Source organism: Micromys minutus (assembly GCF_963924665.1).
Source record: "Micromys minutus genome assembly, chromosome: 12".
Taxonomy (NCBI): Eukaryota; Metazoa; Chordata; class Mammalia; order Rodentia; family Muridae; genus Micromys; species Micromys minutus.
In genome coordinates, this window is record NC_137981.1 from 32,066,551 (window position 1) to 32,087,269 (window position 20,719).

General features: G+C 37.7%; 1 protein-coding gene across 1 annotated transcript in view; it reads right to left on the bottom strand.

Annotated features, from left to right (window-relative positions):
- The window catches only part of DNAH12 (dynein axonemal heavy chain 12), a gene marked incomplete at both ends in the record, with an annotated part of 152,272 nt that overhangs the window by 73,934 nt on the left and 57,619 nt on the right, over positions 1-20,719 (bottom strand). The window contains 8 exons of the mRNA XM_080926847.1: positions 715-866; positions 3,411-3,599; positions 5,818-5,937; positions 9,832-10,020; positions 10,556-10,639; positions 14,334-14,474; positions 14,611-14,794; positions 17,363-17,472. Coding sequence (XP_080782973.1) covers positions 715-866; positions 3,411-3,599; positions 5,818-5,937; positions 9,832-10,020; positions 10,556-10,639; positions 14,334-14,474; positions 14,611-14,794; positions 17,363-17,472 — 1,169 coding nt within the window. The remainder of the gene's footprint in view (positions 1-714; positions 867-3,410; positions 3,600-5,817; positions 5,938-9,831; positions 10,021-10,555; positions 10,640-14,333; positions 14,475-14,610; positions 14,795-17,362; positions 17,473-20,719) is intronic.

The following is a 20,719-nucleotide window of genomic DNA, read 5'->3' on the forward strand; positions in this document are numbered from 1 at the left end:
CCTAATGCTGCCATGGAGTGGAAAGAAGACAGGAGAAAACTCCAGAAGTTCACTGCCCTACTAGTCTGGTGGCACAGAACTTGTATGTAAAATGTATAAACTTGTGGCGTGTGTGGGTGTGTGCGCGAGTGTGTATGTATACAATTGTGTTTAAGTGCATATCAATGTGTATGTAGGCACAGGCATAATGCATGTATGGAGCTCGGAGATAACCTTGGTAGTATCCTAGGCATCTCCTCGTTTTGTTTGAGACAGGATTCTTCCCTGGAAGTTTGTCAAGCAGGCTAGGCTAGCTGGCCCATACGCCTGTCTGTCTGCCATCTCTCTATGCTGTGATTACAAGTGTGTACCATGCTTCTGGCTTTATACCAACCTGAACTCTTTGTTTTATATATGGAGTCTGGTTCCACATGCTTATGAAATAAGGATTTTACTGACTGAGCCATTTTCCGTCCAAGAGCTTTTCAATAATAACACTGCAAGTGATTTTTGGTTACTTAAGAGGCAATGAACTATTCTTCTGTTAAAATCTTGGAGTAATAAAAAGAGTTGAACTCTAGGTTTTCCAATAACAGTAGATATCATTTAAAACATGTTAATTAGCTCACAGACATTGACTCAGTCGCCTAAAACTCCAAGTTTACTTAGAAAAACACTGCCGTCTTTATTAGAATGGCACGGTTACATTTAGAACTCATGTTTAGAATTTCTTACTTTGCATAGGTAATACACAAATCCATTAGGAAAGTATATCTAATCGTGTCCATTGTAGGGACTATGATATCTTGAATCTTGGCACGTCTGTCTTCTATATCAGAAGTTTTGATTAGCTCGTTCCAATGGATCCAGCGACCTCGTTTTCTTAGCTATAAGAGAATGTGTTTTAAAGTCCTGTGACTGTACACTTGTTACATCTGAAAGAATCCTTTCAACACTCACAACAGTTGCTTTTCAAAACTTGAGACTTAGATAATACTTAGCATCTATAAGACACAATAAATTTTTACCAATTGACAAGGAAAAGTTAATTTAGTTGAAAGACAGGTAAAGGACAAAAACATGTCATTTGTAGAAGAATAAATCCAAATGGGCAACAGGCAGCTGCTCAGTAAAAATCTGCAGCTTGAGATAACATGGAAAGGCCATACACTCACAACCAGAGCTGGTGTTCCGGGATCATTAACACAGGAAAAGGGGCTCGCTGTGGTTTTGAAAAGTTTTATTAAAAGTTCTAAATCAGGGAGAGAGGACTCAGTGGAAAAGACCACTGGCTGTTCTTGCAGAGGACCCAGATTCATTTTCCAGAACTCATATGTTGGCTCACAACTAACTCCAGTTCCAGGGAATCTGATGCCCTCTTTTGACTTCTGTAGACACCAGGCATGCACACAGTATGCAGACATTCATGCAGGCAAAACACCAATACACGTAAAATTTTAAATATTGTAAATGAACCCCCCAAATTAAAACTTTAGTCTTTTCATGCTTTATAATGAAATATCATAATTCATATAAAGTGTAAGTAATATCTTAAGTCATAAAGCAGATTAATAGATAATCATGATCTACTACTCAATGCCATTGATTTTTAATAGTAATTCAAAGAATATAAATATCAGTTTATCATAAACTCAACAAACCTAGAGTTTATGTCTTTTAGTTTTGAGATAGCCCTGCTATGTAGACCAGGCTGGCCTTGAACTCAGAGATCCACCTGCCTCTGTCTTCTGAGTTCTGGGACAAAAGGCATGCACTGCCATGCCTGACTGAATTCATATCCTCTTACTATCTAATGGTCCCAAAAATGCCTTTAATATGGTCTTTTGCATATACTGAGTATTTCAAAGTCATTCTAGTGTAACTTAAGTTACAACTTGCTAGATTTTGGTTTGTATCTTTCATGTTTTTTTTGAAGTAAATGAGCAAAAAAAGGTAAAAATAAAACATCGTTTGATTTTGTTTGCCATTTCTTTCTTTGATCTAGGCTGCTGTTCAGCTAAGATAATCAACAGATTATACTAACAATTAAAGTCTTGAGGTTCTTTTGAACTACTGGCTAAATGTGCTGCTATCTGGATGTTTTCTCGTCAGTGACAGCTTCAGCCACTGTTTGTCTCTCCTGATCAGTCTTCTCTTCCCCTGTCCATCCCCAGGTCTCCTATCAGATTATAAAAGTTAATTCCTGGCAAAGAAGCAGGGGTCGTACCTGCTCCAGTGTTCCTATTCTATCAGGCAAGCAGGTGCCACAGCATGCATGTGGAGGTCAGAGGATAGATTTGGGGACTGCATCCTCGACTTCCACTGTGGAACACACAGATATTCAAGTTTGTGTGCCATGTGGTTTTACTCATTGGCATCTCATCAGCCTAGTAACTCATTAAAAAAAAAAAACTTTTAGAGTCATACTGAAGCTTTAGAAACATGTATTTTAGAGTTTAAAGTTTTATTAGATTAAGAAAATGATGCCAGGTGTGGTGCACACCTTTAGTCCCAGTACTTGGGAGGCAGAAGCAGGCAGATCTCTGAGTTTAAGGCCAGCCTGGTTTACAAAGTGAGCTCCAGGACAGCCAGGGCTACACAGAGAAACTCAGTCTTGAATAACAAAACAGAAGCAAACAAAGATAGGTTAAGAAAAAGAATAGTTCTCAACTTTCTCTTTCTCAGAGGCAATTGCCTATTTAAACTGAATTTTGAGGTTTACTTTCAGTTTTTAGAAAATATGCTTGTGCTACTGAAATATTCACTGTTTAGTGATTATTTTGATGGCTTTCTACTGGACTAATCAAGATAAACTTTCTGGTCAAATTCTTAAAATTCTGTGTCTGTGGGTAAACGAGTTAGTTTTTCACTGCTGGTTGGGTCTGAGTTGAGTCCAGATTTCTGTAATTTAGGTAGAATTATAACCAAGGCTCTACTTAAATCTTGTTTTCTGTTTTAAAGAAGGCTTTGATAGCAGACAGGTAAACTTTGGCCTTTGGGCTCTTAGAATTTGTCCAATCCAAAGTAGTCATTTATAAACACACATAAATATCAGCAACACTAAATGGATTTAATAATAATAATTGAAGAAAATGACATGAATTTAAAAGGGAATGAATGGGGTGTGGGAGGAAATGGGGGCATACAAAATGTTGAGTGGAAATGAATAAATAAAGTAATCGTGTATAAAATTCTCAAAAAAAAGAGAAGGCTTTGATGAATTCTTTCAGAGTGGAAAAGTACTCTAAAATTTCACACAACATCATACAATATGGGAACGAGTTCTACAAGGAGAAGTAAGGAGACAGAACTAAGCATCTCTCCATCAGAGTACAAACCCTCTGATGAAAACCCAAATGCTATGCATGCTGGCACTGTGCTGGATGACCCAGGCTATGTGGTTCACATCTCAATACACATTTAGGTCATACCTCATACATGTAGTCATAGACCAGCCCCTTTTCATCAAACGGGCATTCCCATTTATTGATACTGACTGGCATTGGGGCTTCATCATTTTTTCCTGTTACAATGGATCTTAGGAAATTGTCAAAAGCAAGACGACCATCTGTATCACAACTTGCTCCAATTGACCAAATCAAAGAGAATATAAAGGAGGCCTGTTGGTGAAAAAGATTGTCTTATGGTCATTACCTTTTAAAGAAAGTTTAGGAGAAACAGCTATATTAAGACCTGATTAAAGTACTTGGAAAGGTCAAGCAAAGACAGAAGAAAGAACTGAGTCTAGATAAAGCATATCAAGAATCATTTCTTTGGCAATAGAGATTTAAAAAACTTAAATGTCTAAACAAATGGCCTAGGGACATTTATTTAATTTATCCTCAAATAAATTTGTACCAGTGAAAATAATGTATGTATAAAATATATGTTATGTTACTATTTCTTCCACAGGCATTCTGGTTATTTACAGCATATCACACACACTGATGTATATACAGCTTTAAAAATGATTTAACTATCATGATGACATGGAAAAATCAAGATAAACAGCAAGTGAGATGCAAATTAGTAAATATAGTATATTGACACATATACAGTGCACACACAGGAAAGACTATGTGTAAAATGTCATTACAGGGCCATGTGGAGCACTAACAGTAGTTCCCTCGAGGGTGACTGGGAGGACTGGTTTGAGTGGAAAATATCCTTTTTTCCTTTTAAATTGTATTCAGTGCAAATGCCAAAAAATCTGGCTAAAATATTATCTTCAAAATTTCATTCATAAATCCATCTACATAAGTCTTATAAAGTTATTTTGAACCATTTGATAAAGTTGGGAGTTCAGGTTTATCAGTCGAGCAAAAATTTTCTGGAGATGAACTATTTGAGGAACAGTTATATAAAAGCAAACAATGATAGTGTAGAAGAATATGAAAAGATAACTCTGAAAAGACAACTCCAAACATAAGGAGAAAACAGGTAAGTCAACTTGACACAACACATGTGTGAAGGGTGGATGGAGAGAAGCAGGCGATTAGAGTTGACTGGAAGCCTGGAATAGGAAGTATCTGAGACAGAGTTCTAAACTTAAAAAAATCATATTACATTTTAGTTATTTGTTTGTATATGAGTGTGTGTGTGTGTGTGTGTGTGCACGCGTGCGTGCTCGAGCATGCACAAAAGCACACTTGTGGAGGTAGGAGGACAACTGGTAACACCTGATTCTCCTGTCCACCTGCGTGACTCCCAGAGAGTCAGGCTTAGCAGCAGATGCCTTTGCCCACTGTGTTAGCTCCCTGGTAGATATTTTTAGTAGCAACAAGGTGGAAGGAAACATGAGAGGGAAACACTCCTGCCATAGAATGGAAGAGAAGGGGAGGTGCATAAAAACAAGGTGGTAGATTGGAATGAGTCATAGACAGGGACAAAGATTTTTAAACATTTTTTTCTTTCGGTCTAACTGGATGTCTTTAGGCTGAAGAATGCATATAACTCCATATTTGCTAATTTATTTTTTTAAAAGAAAGCTCTTTTAAAAAAGGTTTATTTATTTATTATATGTGAGTACACTGTAGCTGTCTTCAGACACACCTGAAGAGGGCATCTGATCTCATTACAGATGTCTGTGAGCCACCACGTGGTTGCTAGGATTGAAATCAGGACCTCTGGAAGAGCAGTCGGTGCTCTAACCACTGAGCAATCTCTCCAGCCCTAAATTCATATTTATCACCCTGCACAAAACTCAAGACCAGGTACACAACATAAAACTGGGTACACTAAATCTCATAGAAGATGGAGAGAGGACAGCATTTGGGATGTAAAGCAATTAATTAATTTTTTAAAAGATGTGGAACTAAACCAAAAAAATTTTTTTTGTCTTTCTTTGATAACTTCTGTGCACTATTGCCATGGTCTTTGGTCTTCTTTGAACTCCAGACATTAACTAACAAAGACTAATATTACTGTGTCCTAAATAATCCTCCATGGGTTCTGCCTGTATCCACCTATCTGGTCGGATACTTTCTCCCAGTCTTCATGGGTAGTTTCTAGGCTGCCTATACTCCCGATTAGCACTAAGACAAAAATCAATTACACTAAAGAAAGTGAGTTTAATACTGTATCAGTTCATCAAGGGATTATTCCCATAAGGTATTTCACAAAGACTAGCACAGTTAGAGTCCACTCTGACAGACTTCATTTCCTTTAGAGTTGTTTTAGAATCAGAGTACACGTCAGACCAACTTAGTGTCCTCAGCTACTCTTCAATGGTCGTCAGAACCTGCTCTGGACCTTACCAAGGTCTTTCTGCATATAAACATTCTTTTCTATGACCATACTTGATTTCGTGTCTAAAACCACTTTAAATATAAAACCAACCATAGTCCAGACACGAATGTGCTTGCTATTAGGCTCATTTTTCACCACATTGCAGAGCAGTATTTCAATGAGGCGTGTGAGTGTCACAACTGCATTGATGTTACTTGTAGGAATCAGTTCCTGCAAAGGGAAAATAATAAAATGTTTTAAAATTGTTTCCATCTTATTTGGAGAAGAAATAAAAGTAAATATTTAATGAAAAATGAATAAGAACATATGCAGTATTGATATGCTTTTTAGTAAGATTTAAACTTACAGAGAATAAACTGCAGGCCCAATAAAAAACATTTCTCAAAGATTTTGAGTTTGGTTTAGTGTATGACAAATTGTACATGATGCATTCTTATGCTCGGTCCTCTGATAGATGGTAACGATATACAAGAGAATAAGTGATGTTCTAAGAGTAGCAGAAATGAAGCCTCCTGCATCCATTCATCCAGTTACTTATTCTATGTTGATGAAAGACTAATTATATACTTAGATAGTCATAGAGCAAGCTGGGAGAAGTAGAAATAAGAGACATGAAAGGGAGCAACTCTAAGACAAAACAGGGATATTATAATATAGTGAGATAATTATATAAAGGAGCCAGTCTCAGAAGAAAGATGTTGCTAAAGCACTTGGGGTAGAAATAGGCCCAGAAATTAGTTCCAGGGAACCTGGGGAAAGATAAATACAACCTTCCCAGAGGAGAAGATAAACTGAATTTTCAAGGGAAATAAGTTAGGTAAATAGAGGTGTGTAGGATGTGTAAGGCAGTGGAGTTATGTGACATACACAAGTAGATACAGACACTCATGAGATTCTCCCACTTTGAGGCCTCCAAAGAAGGATTTTGAAGTAGGGAGTAAACAGGGTGGCTGAGCATCTACAGTTTTCACTCTAATTGTAAGATACAGACTGCACCAGAGCAACGCTCCTGTGATGATTCATGCAGGGAATGCGATCAGAACTGAGGCTACTATACAGAAAAGGCTGAGGTGAGAAGATGGCTGGAGGAAGAAGAGTGGGAAGACAAATAAAAGCCTGCCAAGGAGGAAATAAACCAAGTGCACTTTAGAGCTGGCCCCTTATAGAAACCCTGACAGCTGTGAAAAGAAACCATCACTGTTACCAGGAAAGGCAGAGCTTACTCTACATTATTTATTTCTACAATATTAGGGATTTAAAACTGTTAGGAATTTTTATTTTCTCCATGAAGTCACCACAAATAATCTTTGTGATGTGAACTGTCTAGTTTTGTAAATTCCATAGCTTTTCTCTTTCTAAAACCATATTTTAAGATGGGAAGTAATTGAGTATTTTTCTGCATCTAATATATTTATTTAAATCTAGCTCAGTGTGTTCACTATTGCTGAACAGTGGTCTTCCAAAAGACTCTTTTATATAATAATACCAAGAATCTATGGCAAAAGATCTTTGAAGATGTAATTAAGAGTCTGGAGATGACAACATCACTATGTACTATCAAAGCTATGAATCCAAGACCCCGGTGCTACAGAGAAATGCCATAGAAAGGTGGCCATGAGACAGTGGAAGGAAGGATTGGAGTTATGTAGCCATGAACCACAGCACTGGAGCCACCAGAATCTCGAAGACAAAGCAAGGCTCGTTCTTAGTATATCCAAAGAAGCACTGCTCTCCCAACACCTTGATACCAGTCTCTAATCTCCAGTACCATGAGAAAGTAAAGTTCTGTTATTTAAGACACCACATTTGTAGTAATTTGTAATGAAAGCCTTAATAAAATAGAACAGCATAAAGATAGTTTGTAAAATACTAAACACTCATCTAAGTTTATAAAGACATGTATTTATGATATTTTAAAATCTATTTATGTTATAGTACATGTTGCTTGTATCTGAGTGTAGGTGGGCACCAGAGCCCCTGGGGTTGGAGTTATAGACAGTTGTGAGCCACTCAATATGGCTGCTGGGAATGTGGGTCCTCTACAAGAGCAGTGTGTATTCTTGACCACCAAGCATCTCTCAAGCACCTACAATTTTTATAAAATTTAGGAAGGATCATCCTTCTGGCCTATACCTCCACCAGAACCTGTGCCAAATCCACATGCCTGCCCCTACCCCATATCCTACTTGACTCCCATGAGGTCTGCCATAACCAGAACACAAGTGAGATGGAAGAGAGAACCTCAGGCATAGAAGATACCATAGAAGATAAGATGCCAAGCAAACAGTCCCAAGAAACAAACTGGAGTAGTCATATTCCAATATCCAATAAAATAGACTTTCAACCAAAAGTTATCAAAAGAGATGGGGAAGGACACTTCATACTCATCAAAGAAAAAATCCACCAAGATGATCTCTCAATTCTGAACATCTATGCCCCAAATGTAAGGGTACCCACGTATGGAAAAGAAATGTTACTAAAGCTTAAAACACATATTGAACCCCACACAATAATAGTAGGACACTTCAACACTCGACTCTCTTCAATAAACAGATCATGGAAACAGAAACTAAACAGAGACACAGTGAAACTAACAGAAGTTATGAGCCAAATGGATTTAACAGATATCTATAGAACATTTCACCATAAAACAAAAGAATACACCTTCTTCTCAGAACCTCATGGTGCCTTCTCCAAAACTGACCATAAAATCTGTCACAGAACAGGCCTCAGCAGCTACAAGAAGATTGAAATAATCCCATGCATTATATTAGATCAACATGGACTAAGGCTGGTCTTCAATAAAAAAAAAGGCAATAGAGAGCTTACATATTCATGGAAACTGAACAATTTTCTACTCAATGATAATTTGGTCAGATAAGAAATAAAGAAATTAAAGACTTTCTGGAATTTAACAAAAATGAATCCACAACATAACCAAACTTATGGAACACAATGAAAGCAGTGCTAAGAGAAAAATTCATAGCACTGAGTGCCTTCATAAAGAAATTGGAGAGATCCTATTTTAGCAACCTAACAGCACATCTGAAAGCTCTAGAACAAAAAGAAGCAAACACACCCAGGAGTAGACTACAGAAAATAACCAAACTCAGGGCTGAAATTAACCAATTAGAAACAAAGAGAACAATACAAAGAATCAAGAACACTAAGAGCTGTTTCTTTGAGAAAATCAACAAGATAGATAAACTCTTAGCCAAACTAAAGAGCACAGAGTCAGAATCCAAATAAAATCAGAAATGAAAAGGGAGACATAACAACAGAAACTGAGGAAATTCAAAAAATCATCAGATCTTACTACAAAAGCCAACTATTCTACTGAAGTTAGGGATCCCTATGGAAGAAATTAGGGACAGACTGAAGAAGCTGAAGGGGATGGCAATCCCATAGGAAGACCAACAGTATCAAGTAACCTGGATGCTTGAGAGCTCCCAGAGACTAAGTCACCAACCAAAGAACATATGTGGGCTGGTCCATGGCCCTGGTACATAAGTAGCAGAGGACTGCCTTGTCCGGCCTCAGTAGGAGAGAATGCACCTAATCTAATAAAGTCTTAATGCCCCAGGGAAGAGAGATGTTGGGAGTGTGTGTTAAGTGGGTCAGAGGGGGAGCATCTTCTCAGATGTAAAGGGGAGTTGGAGTGAGGTGAAACTCAGGGACGGGGGGGGGGGAACGACAATATTTGGAATGTAAATAAATAAAATAATCAAAAATATATAGGGAGTACTTGGGATTTTTAAAGTTCTAGGAACTATGATTTAATACAAATATTCTAGCTAAATTTAAGCTTTTTAAGTTATTTGTAATTTAAGCATTATAAAAAGCAATGAAGGCTGGGTATGTAAGGAAGATGCTTATAATCTCGAATTTGGGAGTTGAGGCAGCAAGATCAGAGGTTCAAGGTGCTCTTCAGTTACATAGTGAGTTCAAGACCAAAACAAATAAACAAACAAATAGTAAATAAATAATTAAACCAAGATAAAGAAAAATGAACTTTATTCATTCTAGCACTGTGACTGTAAATTTGATTGAGTAGTGCAGAATCTTCAAAAGATGGAGTCAGTCAGAGAATTACTGTATTGTTACCTTGCACTTCTTCCTCCGAAATACTAAAGAAGGTGGTACTAGCCAGTTGAAAAGTTCTTTCAGCAGATTTTGATGTTCTATTTCATTCAGAGGCTCTTTCAATGAATTCAACCATGAAGCCACAAGTGGTTCCCATCCTAACTGTGACGGCTCTAAATAAATCATGCCACAACGACTCACAGTGGCTGGCTGGAGAAAAAGCACAGATTTCCCTTTTCCATTTCCAAAAAAGATTGCTTTTCCATGAGATATCCCTGACCCTTATATCTAGTACTTATAAGTTTTTTCAGGATTTTTTTTTATACTCTAAAATACGCCATGTGTTCCCAATACAGAAAACTATTTTTAGCTAGGTCCTAGGCCATCTTAGACCTATTCTTGCTTAGACATCTTCCAATCATAATTTGAAATGCCCAAACCTAGCTAATCTTGAAGAAGTCTTGAGTCTTCTGCAAAATTAGGTTCAACACAAACATGTCCTAAGGTCGGTTTGTTCCTATTACTCCCATGGAATCTCAGCCCCCTCCATGCTCCCTGGGCACTTACATGGAACTGTGTATTGGGATTATGCATTAGCATCTGCTCATCCTTTTAAAACATGCACTGAGTCCTAGTCATTTCTCTATCTCCAGTGCTAAGCCCATTTTAGGACACAAAATAAAATATTCAATTCAATAAATGAATAAACAAAATATAAACTAAATATTATATGTTAAGAACTTACCGAAGCCTGTGAAAGGTCCATTGTTTCAAAGATGAGGCTCATTTGAGGGGACATTTGAATGATTTCTCCACTCATAAGGCAAAGCTAAAGACAAATATTTTTCAAATATTTTAAAATTTATATGGAATTGATGTGTTTATAGACAAAATATGTGCTGGTATATAAAGGCTTGAACATGCATGGAAGCCAGAAAATATCCTAGTCTAGCCCTGAGTTTATGATGCCTCCTTAACTTCTTTAATTTAAAACATTTCCTCCTCTACCAAATACGTTCAAAACTTGAATTTATCAGTTATATCCTATCTCTCAAATTCTCGTCTTTTCCATCATTATTATTAAAACTACCTTATCTCAAGCCCCTTGGCTTAGAGATCATTACATTTAATAATATTAGTGACTATTATTATCAGCTGTTCTTATAGCAAATTAATTTCACTATAAAGTCTCAAGAGCCTCCACTTTTATCGTTTATTTCCTCTCTACTCCTACAATCTTCATTCTAGGCTTACTCTGTCTAGTCATATGCTCACAATGAAGCATCTAACAGTTCTGAATTCTGCTTGTTAGGTATAAAATAGAATGGCAAAAGTTGCACTGCACAGTATGGCAGCCATTAGCTATGCAGAGTCAAAGTAAAGTTCAGTTCTTCAACAGCTTCGTTTTCTTGCTGCACAGGATGAAGTGAGAGCCTCGTGCATGCTGGCAAACACTCTACTTTTAAGCTGTCTCCCTGCCCCAAGTTCAGTTCTTCAACTACACTAAGCAATTCTGCAAACCAAGTGTTGACAAGCCACATGGGACTGACTGACCTTTACAGTGCAGACGTTTCCAGAATTGTAGAGAGTTCTACTTGAGAGAAGTAGTCTGGAATACTTTTCAGTGTGTATCAGATGACACCAGTGAGCACTGTTCTACTTGCTCTCAAGTTAGGACACCGTACCAGCGTCACCCTCACTCTACTGTGCTGCCACCCCCAGACACCACTCAGCCATGTGACAATCCTTGCTTTTGCTGTCACCTGCTAGGCCTGGAGGATCTTCTTACCAAAGCCCTCCATTCCTGGCCCAGTTTTCTAGACTGGGCTGGTGTTCATGAGGGTAAGCATTTCAGAGCAATAGCATCTTATGCTCCTGACCATCCTGTCTTCACTTGTTTTTTACTTACTTCATTCCGGACATTCATTCCACATATCTGGACATTTGTCTCTTGTAAAAAAACAAAAACAAAAACAAAAACTGTGTAATCCTGAACAATTCAATTCAAATATCTTAGCACTGACCACATCTCCATCCAGTTTTCCTGCCCACTAACATCGACTACACCTGTTTTCCTTTTGTTGGAGAACAGAGTCTTTCCTCCTAATGTATTCTGACTATGATTCTCACTCCCTCTCCAAAGACCAACTTCTCCCGTTTTACTTCCTTAGCTGGGTGACTTCTGTTCTCTATTCAGTGCTTGTACTATTTGCATACCATTATCCTTAAAGTCTGGTGTATTTTCAGGACTGCTTCATCACTTGTACCTATGCCTGGGCTGCTTACTTGTAGAGGATATTTCACAAAGGCAGCCTTTGGTAGGACGGTAATTCTAGCCCTTTAAATTAACCCATCCCCAGTACTACCTACATATACCTCTATGGCTCCATAAGCCAGCGGCTCTCGCCCTTCCTAACGCTGTGGTCCTTTAATACATGTCCTCATGTTGTGCTGGCCCCACCAACCATAAAATTATTTTGTTGCTTCTTAATGACTGTAATTTTGCTACTGTTATGATGCTATGTAATGTAAATGTCTGATATGCAGGATGTCTGATAAGTGACTCCAAAGGAGTCACAGGTTGAGCCCACAGGCTACAACGTGCTGCTAAGCAACTCTTCTTCCCAGCTTCCACCATGGCTAATTAAAACTGTGTTGTTTCTTCTGAAAAGAACTGAGGCTCAACACTTCATGAACACAAGTCAGCAGAAGAACTGTATTTTATTTGTCATCACCAGCTCTGTGTAGCCAAACACTGCATATCAGATGACACTCCCTGTCATCTGATGTGAGAGCAGCCTTCTGTGTGAGTTTAAATTCTTACATTTCATTCTGCTGATTAACCTCTCCTTCCAGAACCATCAATACCTGCCTGTTTACTTTTTTCTCTCAGTGCGATCAATACTACTGAGTGAAAAATATGATTACTAATGATGAAGTGCTTAAACATACATTTGAATACTAATTAAATGGAGCCACTATTTAATAGAATAGTCATATTATATATTTATTTAAAAAAAAAAAAAAACTTGGGTGCAGGAAATGGCCCATCGGTAGAGTTCTTCCTTAACATCTGCTCAATGATTCAGTCCCTAATGCTAAAAAACAAGTATGGAAATAAACTGAGATATGTTCACACAGTAGATACTAATGTAGACATAAAAGAGAATAAGGAATGAAACAGAGAACAACAGCACAAATACCTTATTACATTCATCAAAACTGGAGAGCACTAAAGAATATGAGTCCACTATCATGAAGTTCAAAACATGTTTAAACCACTTATTAATTATTAAGTGATGACCTCTAGAAAATATACTGACTTGTAAGGTATTTGAGTGAACCTTGGGGTACAGAGAATTCTATACATATTTGTTTTGGTAGCAGTTATGAAAGTGTTCAAATACAATAAAATCATAGTATCCAGTTTTTATAATTTTATGTCCATTTACTCTTAATTAAAAGAAATATTATAAGACTTCCATTGTTTAGTTCTTTGTATATCTATCAAGTCCCAGGGTAACATGTTTATAGATAAACACTAAAGTATTTAACTTTTTTTAAAAAAAGAAATGAGACTTTTATTTTCTCCTAACTTCTATAAGCTTCTATATGAAATGACAAGGTTTAAGTAACTTAGCTTACTCTTTTTGATGGGAGTGTTTTGCCCATGTCCACCACATGCTCACAGTGACAGGAAATGAGTTACAGATAACTGATAGGCACCAGTTGGGTGCTGGGAATTGAACATTGATCCTGAGTCCTCAGTCCTCTAAAGAGTTGCCAGTGTTCTTAACAGCTAAGCAGTCTCCCCGGCCCAATTTAATTTTTCTGAAGAAGAATGGCTCCCATAGGCTCATATATTTCAATACTTACTTACAAATAACTGATTGACTGTGTCACCAGGTACTATTTGAAAATATTAAAGGATTAAGTATGGTCTTGTTAGAGGAAGTGTGTCACTGGATGTGGGCTTTGAGATTTCAAAATCCCATGTCAAGCTCAGAGTCAGTCTCTCTCTCTCTCTCTCTCTCTCTCTCTCTCTCTCTCTCTCTCTCTCTCTCTCTCTCTCTCTTCCTCCCTCCCTCTCCCTCTCTCTTCCTCTTTCTCCCTCCCTCTCCCTCCCCACCCTGTCTCTCTCTTTCTCCCCCCCATGGATCATGATGCAGCTATCAGCTACTGCTCCAGTGCTTGCCCACCTCCATTCTCTCTATCACAATCATAATGGTCTAGCCCTCTGAAATTGTAAGCAAGCACCCAATTTAATGTGTCCTTTTATAAGAGCTGCCTTGGTCCTGTTGTCTCTTCCCAGACCCAGAGCAGTGACTAGCACAATTACTATGTTAACACAGTAGCTTGAATATAACACACTTGCATTCTATTAACAACAAAAGACTATAGCATAGTCTTTGCTGAAAAGATAATAAAGGTATTCAATTTTTACACACTTTAGTTTAAATATATAATCCTAGAATTGCTTAATTATATCTGGTTAAGTTCCGCTTTAAGTCATAGTGATTTACCTTTTTATTATCATCCAATACTGTATTCATACTCTCTATCCACAAAGTATCAATAGGACCATCAAATACAACCCATTTCCGGTCAGGTGATTCTGCTAAGGCAAATTCTCTAAACGTGTTTGCCACAATACCATCTGTCCACTGAAGAGAAAAGGAAACAACTGAGAAGATTCCTTCATAAAATAAATTGGATTTATCTTTTAAAACATAGAAATACTTCTGATGTCTTGCTTTAATATGCACTGTTTATAGGAAAGAATGTTATCTTGTATATTACCTCATGAGACACTGGGTCAAACTGCCCAAAGAGTTGGCCCATCGTAATGGACTTGGGGTTGACAATCCTGTACATGACCTTTTCTTCGTCTCCATAGTTGCGTTCATTCATAAGAGTTAAGGTGTCAGCCAGCACATGAAGCACTTCTGTCTTGGCAGCAAAAGGCTCTCCTACCAACATGAAACTACGACAGACAGAATTGTGTGGGAAGATGGTAAAACATGACTGATCAAAGCACTTGTACCAGCACAGAAAACCTCACTCTGTTAATTTTCTAAACTGTTTCCTCGGATGTGATGAAAATACACCTAACTTCTAAACTGATCAAGTCCACACTCTCAAAGATAGCATATAATAGAATGTCTCTAAATGACAGTAAGATTTTATATCTCTATATTCTTAAAATAGAAACCAAGACATACAAAGAGCTGTTTCTAAAGCTTTCAATAGCTATGAGGATTGCAGGTGCTCTTTGCCATAAATCTCCAGACCTCCTCCTGGCATAAAGGCCTCTTTGCTACTCTTACAGAAACATCAGGTGTCTAATTCCAACCCATGAGTCATTCAAGATAGATAATTGCCAAGAAGTAATTGGATGGAGCTGTCTCCCCTCTGGCAATAAAAGGATCTGCGGTGTTGAGATGTGGCTACTCTTTGTGACTAGGATAAACAGAGTTCTCCCTGCTAACCTATAAATGGACATACAGAATAAGTGAAAAATTAGCCTTGAGGCTGGAGAGATGGCTCAGCAGTTAAGAGCACTGACTGCTCTTCCAAAGGTCCTGAGTTCAATTCCCAGCAGCCACATGGTGGCCCACAGTTCCAATGCTCTCTTCTGGTGAGTCTGAAAACAGCTATAGCATACTCATATAAATAAAATAAATAAATATTAAAAACAAAAAACAACAAAAAGAGAAAAATTAGCCTTTACATTGTAAATAACAGTGCAGCTTAGCCCATCCTATGGAAGAAAACCAAAACATATTGCACTGGCTTAGAAGCCAGGGCAAATTAACAGTTTCCAGAGGATGAATGTTTGGCCATTCTATGCAGTGGTAGAATATTTGATGAATTTAATCATTCAGATAACTTGGAAGACAGATAGTCTATCTAATGAACTAGGAAAGGGTAGTGAATACAGCACTGTTAGACACACTGGAAAGACATCTCTGCACTGTAAAGATGGAGCCCAGGGGACATGAAGACGTCTGTCTCTCTGGGTGTGAAGGAGAATAAAGGGAGCTCAGACGTTCAGAAACCTGTAGGATTCTCATGCATGTTGGAAAAAAATTAAGAAAACTTTCAACAATGAAAACTTAGAATAGTATAAAGGATAAAATCAGGAACAGGGCTATTTTATCACAGTATTAAAATTGATGAAGGATTAATATGGTTCTCAGTATGGAAGTCCCCCATCCTTTGGGAGTTCACCAGTAGCTACCCCAAACCATGAGCACTATAGAAGTGCATGCAATTCTATATTTTTTCTTGCACAATCAAAACTATGATAAAGGTTAATTTATAAATTGGACATAATAACAATAGCTAGTCATAAAATGCAATAATTATAATACTGTACTTTGAGACAATTTTATGTCAGTGCTCTCTCTCAAACCATGAAGTTGTCCCTTTGTATTTTCAGGCCGCAGTTGATCAACTGTGGGTAACTTAAGCATAGAAATGGAAACTGCAGGTGAGGAGGGTTGCCATGGTCATTTCAGGAGGAACAAGACTTAATGCAAACAGGCTGAGGTGTAGATTCGTCTACACCTGGGACGGTTAGGGTCCCCACAAGGATTTAGAGAAATAAAACTATACTTAGGGCAGATGGAGGATAAAACGCATAAAAGCTGGTTATAATTCTCTGAGACGTTTCCTGATTTCTTCCTCCTGAGTCTGGTCTAGCAGTGTATATATGTGCTCAAACCTGTACGCATGAGGATTGGTTTACCATTCCCGCCTTTTAGTATATGTTTTAAATTTTGCATTATGCAAATGTCTTTAACTTTTTGACAATCATGATTATTAGACCCCAACTTTCAATAAACAGAAAATGGCTGGAATCATTTTTCAGTTACTAAAGATAACATTTTTCTTTCTTATTACTATATGCATGTTGAGGAAAAAAAGACAAAAACAGGAAGACCTTTCAAATGCTAAGCCAAGTCCTGTGGAAAACAGCTGATTAGAAAGACCCTCCCAGAAAACAAAAATCAAGCAGAATTAGGTCCAAGACATTATAAAAAGCATTGAGTTTACACATTTTAAGAGATCTTTTAAGAAAAATTCCTATAATTATGAATATAAAATTATATATCCACCTTATAAAATAAGTTATACACATAAAATGTTTATAGCTGCTTGGACAGTTCCCTCTAAAGACAAGGTCCTAAGGTCCATACTCCATTAGTCTCACAGTAAAGCCATCTCTGAAAATGGGACCATTGGGTGTCCAAGTGGATCTCAAAATTGTTACCTAACAATGTAAGCTGCATTTACTTCAGTTTCTCAGGCAGACTCTTCATACACAGGCCAACCTGACCTGGAATTCAGGACCCCCTTTCCTGTCTTGATGCTCACAAGAAGGATTAGAGGTATGCATGCCCTCTCCTGCTTCTTTTTGCTGTAAGCTACTGAGAAGAAAGGAGGTATTTGTTCCCTAGCCTTCTTAATATAAAAAGTTTATTGCTTCTTCGTTCTTTAGTTTAATTTAAAATAACATTAAACTATGACAGATAACCAATATTCTTACCCATGTCGAACAATCATCATTTCATATGTCTGAATAATTTTTTCAAGAAAAAATTTAACAGGCTGAAGATTATGTTTTTGGCAGGTTTCATGTGCACATTCCAAAAATTCCTGAAATAAAATAAAAATGCAATGTGTTTCTACAAAGTGTTATTATAAATTATGCCACACAGAAAGAATTTTTCAAATTAAAAAGAATAAATAGAACTAAAATGCTTTTAATAGAACAATGTAAGTTATTAATGATTGTAGCACTGAATATATGTTTAAATAAGAACAATTCTTTTTAATGATGTTTGTCAAAATTCTATTTTTTGGTTAAGAAACAAAAGAATATGGTAGATAATGCTTCATACCATAGCAACTATGAATATGCAGAGAAGCTAAAATATCAGTAAAAGTTGAGCCTTAAAGGCACTATAGATGCAAATCATTCTGATGGAGCTTAAGTTCAGAAATGAATTAGTCTATCCTGATTGTCTTGGCTAGTTTTATGTCAACTCAACTTAACCCAAGCTACAACCGTCATCTGAGAGGAGAGAACCTCAACTGAGAAAAATGCCTCCATAAGAGTGGGCTGCAGGCAAAAAAGAAGGGTATTTTCTTAATTAATGATTGGTGAGAGAGGGCCCAGCCCTTTGTAGGTGGTGTCGCCCCTGGGCTGGTGGTCTTGGGTTCTATAAGAAAGCATGCTGAAGGATGCTTGCAGCTAACCATCGGACTGAACAGGGTGACCCCAATGAAAGAGCTAGAGATAGGACTGGAAGGAGCTGAAAGGGTTTGCAACTTCATGGGAAGAACAACATTACCAACCAAACAAACCCTCCAGAACTCCCAGAGACTAAAACACCAACCATTGAGCACACATGGAGAGACCCATGGCTCCAGTTGTATATGTAGCAGAGGACTGCAATGTCTAGCATCAGTGGGAGGAGAGGCCTTTGGCCCAGTGAAGGTATTTTCCCAGTGTAGGGGAATGTCAAGGCACTGAGGAGGAGAGGGAGCATCTTCATGAAAGCAAGTGGAGGGGGAGGGGAGATGGGAGGGGGAAAGAGGATAACATTTGAAATGTAAATACAGAGAATATCCAATAAAAATATTTTTTAATAAAAAGCAGGCTGAACAAGCCTTTAGGAGCAAGCCAGTAAGCAGCATCCATGACCTCAGCATCACCGTCTGCCTTCAGGTTCTTGTCCTGTTTGGGTTTTGTCCTGACTTCCTTTGATGATGAGTTCGGATATTACATGTAAGTTAAAAAGAAATCCTTTCCAGATGGATGTGGTGGTGCACACCTTTTATCCCAGCACTCAGGAGACAGAGGCAGGTAGACCTGAGTTTAGGGGTAGCCTGGCCTACAGAATGAGTCCCAGGACAGCCAGGGCTACACCCAAAAACCCTATCTGAAACAAACAAACAAACAAACAAACACTTTCCTCCCCAAGTTGATTTTGGCCGTGGTGTTTCATCACAACAATAGAAACCCTCACAAGATACTAGGTAAATACAACTATAACTATGTTATATAATGTGATGTCATGTCATGTGAAGTTATGTCATGTCACTATGGCCCCTTTAATGTTCAGACTTTTAATCCCAGCACTTATGAGCAAAAGCAGATATATATCTATGAGTTTTAGGCCAGTCTGCTCTACATAGTGAGATCCAAACTACCTAATGATACAATGTGAGACCTTGTCTCAACCTGCCTATCCTCCCCCAAAACCTAAATTTCTGCTGAAGGAAAGGACCTATAATATAGCTGGATAGCACATGAAACAAGGAAAAATAAACCAATACCCCAAGATCAAGCTATACCACTCTTGGGCATATACCCAAAGATACTTTATTCTACCACCAAGACATTTGCTCAACCATGTTTATTGGTTCTCTGTTTATAATGTCTAGAAATGGAAACAACCTAAATGTCCCTCAACAGAAGAATGGATAAAGACAATGGGGTACATTATCACAATAGATTATTTTTAAAAAATGACATCATGAAATTCACAGGTAACTAGACAGAACTAGGGAAAAGCCGTCTTGAGTGAGGTACCTCAGACAAAGAAAGACAATGATGGTATGGTGCGCATTTGCTTATATGTGAATGTCAGCTGTTAAGTGAACGGTAACATTGCTACCAACTTTAAAAAGCAAGCTGTAAATGTTTTATGCAAATCTCAGGAAAGCACATTGCCTTCAAGCAACAAAGGAAACAAGGGAAAAACAAATGTGCAAAAAAAAAAAAAAAAAAAACAATGAAAATAATGTGAGTTACTCCGTACATATCAATAATTAATTAAAATTATGTGAGTTACACCTTATATATCAATAATTAATTAAATAAATTAAATAATTAAATAAATCAATAATTAAAATAACATGAGCTCCTCTGTACATATCAATAACTAATTCAAGTTATTGATGAGTTACATCTTACATATCAATAATTAATTAAAATAATGTGAGTCGCTCCTCATATCAATAATTGATTTGTGTCTGACTCGGCAGATAAGGCACCTGACACCCACCAAGCCTAACAACTTGGGTTCAGTCCCTAAGAACCACGTGCTGGGAGAAGAGAACTAAGTCATGCACGCTGTTCCCCACCTCTAGATGAGAGCTGTGGCATGCATGTGTGCATGTGCACACACACGCATACACACACACACACACATACACACACGCATACACACACACACACACAGAACACATACACAAAGCTAATTTTTTAATTACTTTGAATGGAAATGGATTACAGAGTCCAATATAAATGCACCAAATGACTGAACTAATTAGACAGACACAAATCCAAAGTATATGCTGTATGTCTCATCTTATAGAGCACCCACAGGGCCAAACCAGATGGATGAGAAAGATATGCTGTGAAAATAAAGACAAAAGGGAGCAGAGGTAGATATACTTGTTTATAAATAGTAAATAAATATTTACAAATAGTAAAAGGCTAGAAAAACAAAATATAAGCTTGAAGCTGAAAACTATAAGAATATAGAAAATAAAACATAATGAAAAGAAAACATTGAAAGTCTTCAACAATGACAAATCGGACAGATTTTCTTTTTTTTTCTTATTAGATACTCTGCATTTACATTTGAGATGTTATTCCTTTCCCCTGCCCTGCTCCTCCTCCATCTGCCTTCACAAAGGTGCACTCCCTTCTGACCCCCCTCTCCACCCTGACAGATTTTCAAAAACAAAACAAAACAAAAAGCCCAAGGCAGTTGTAGAAGTGCAGCCGGTGTTGTGCACATAATGCTCCACAGCAAGCACTAAGGCTCTAGAGCAGGCATGGATCACAGGGCAGTGAGAGTAAAGGGGGTTAGCACTCTCCTCTCATAAT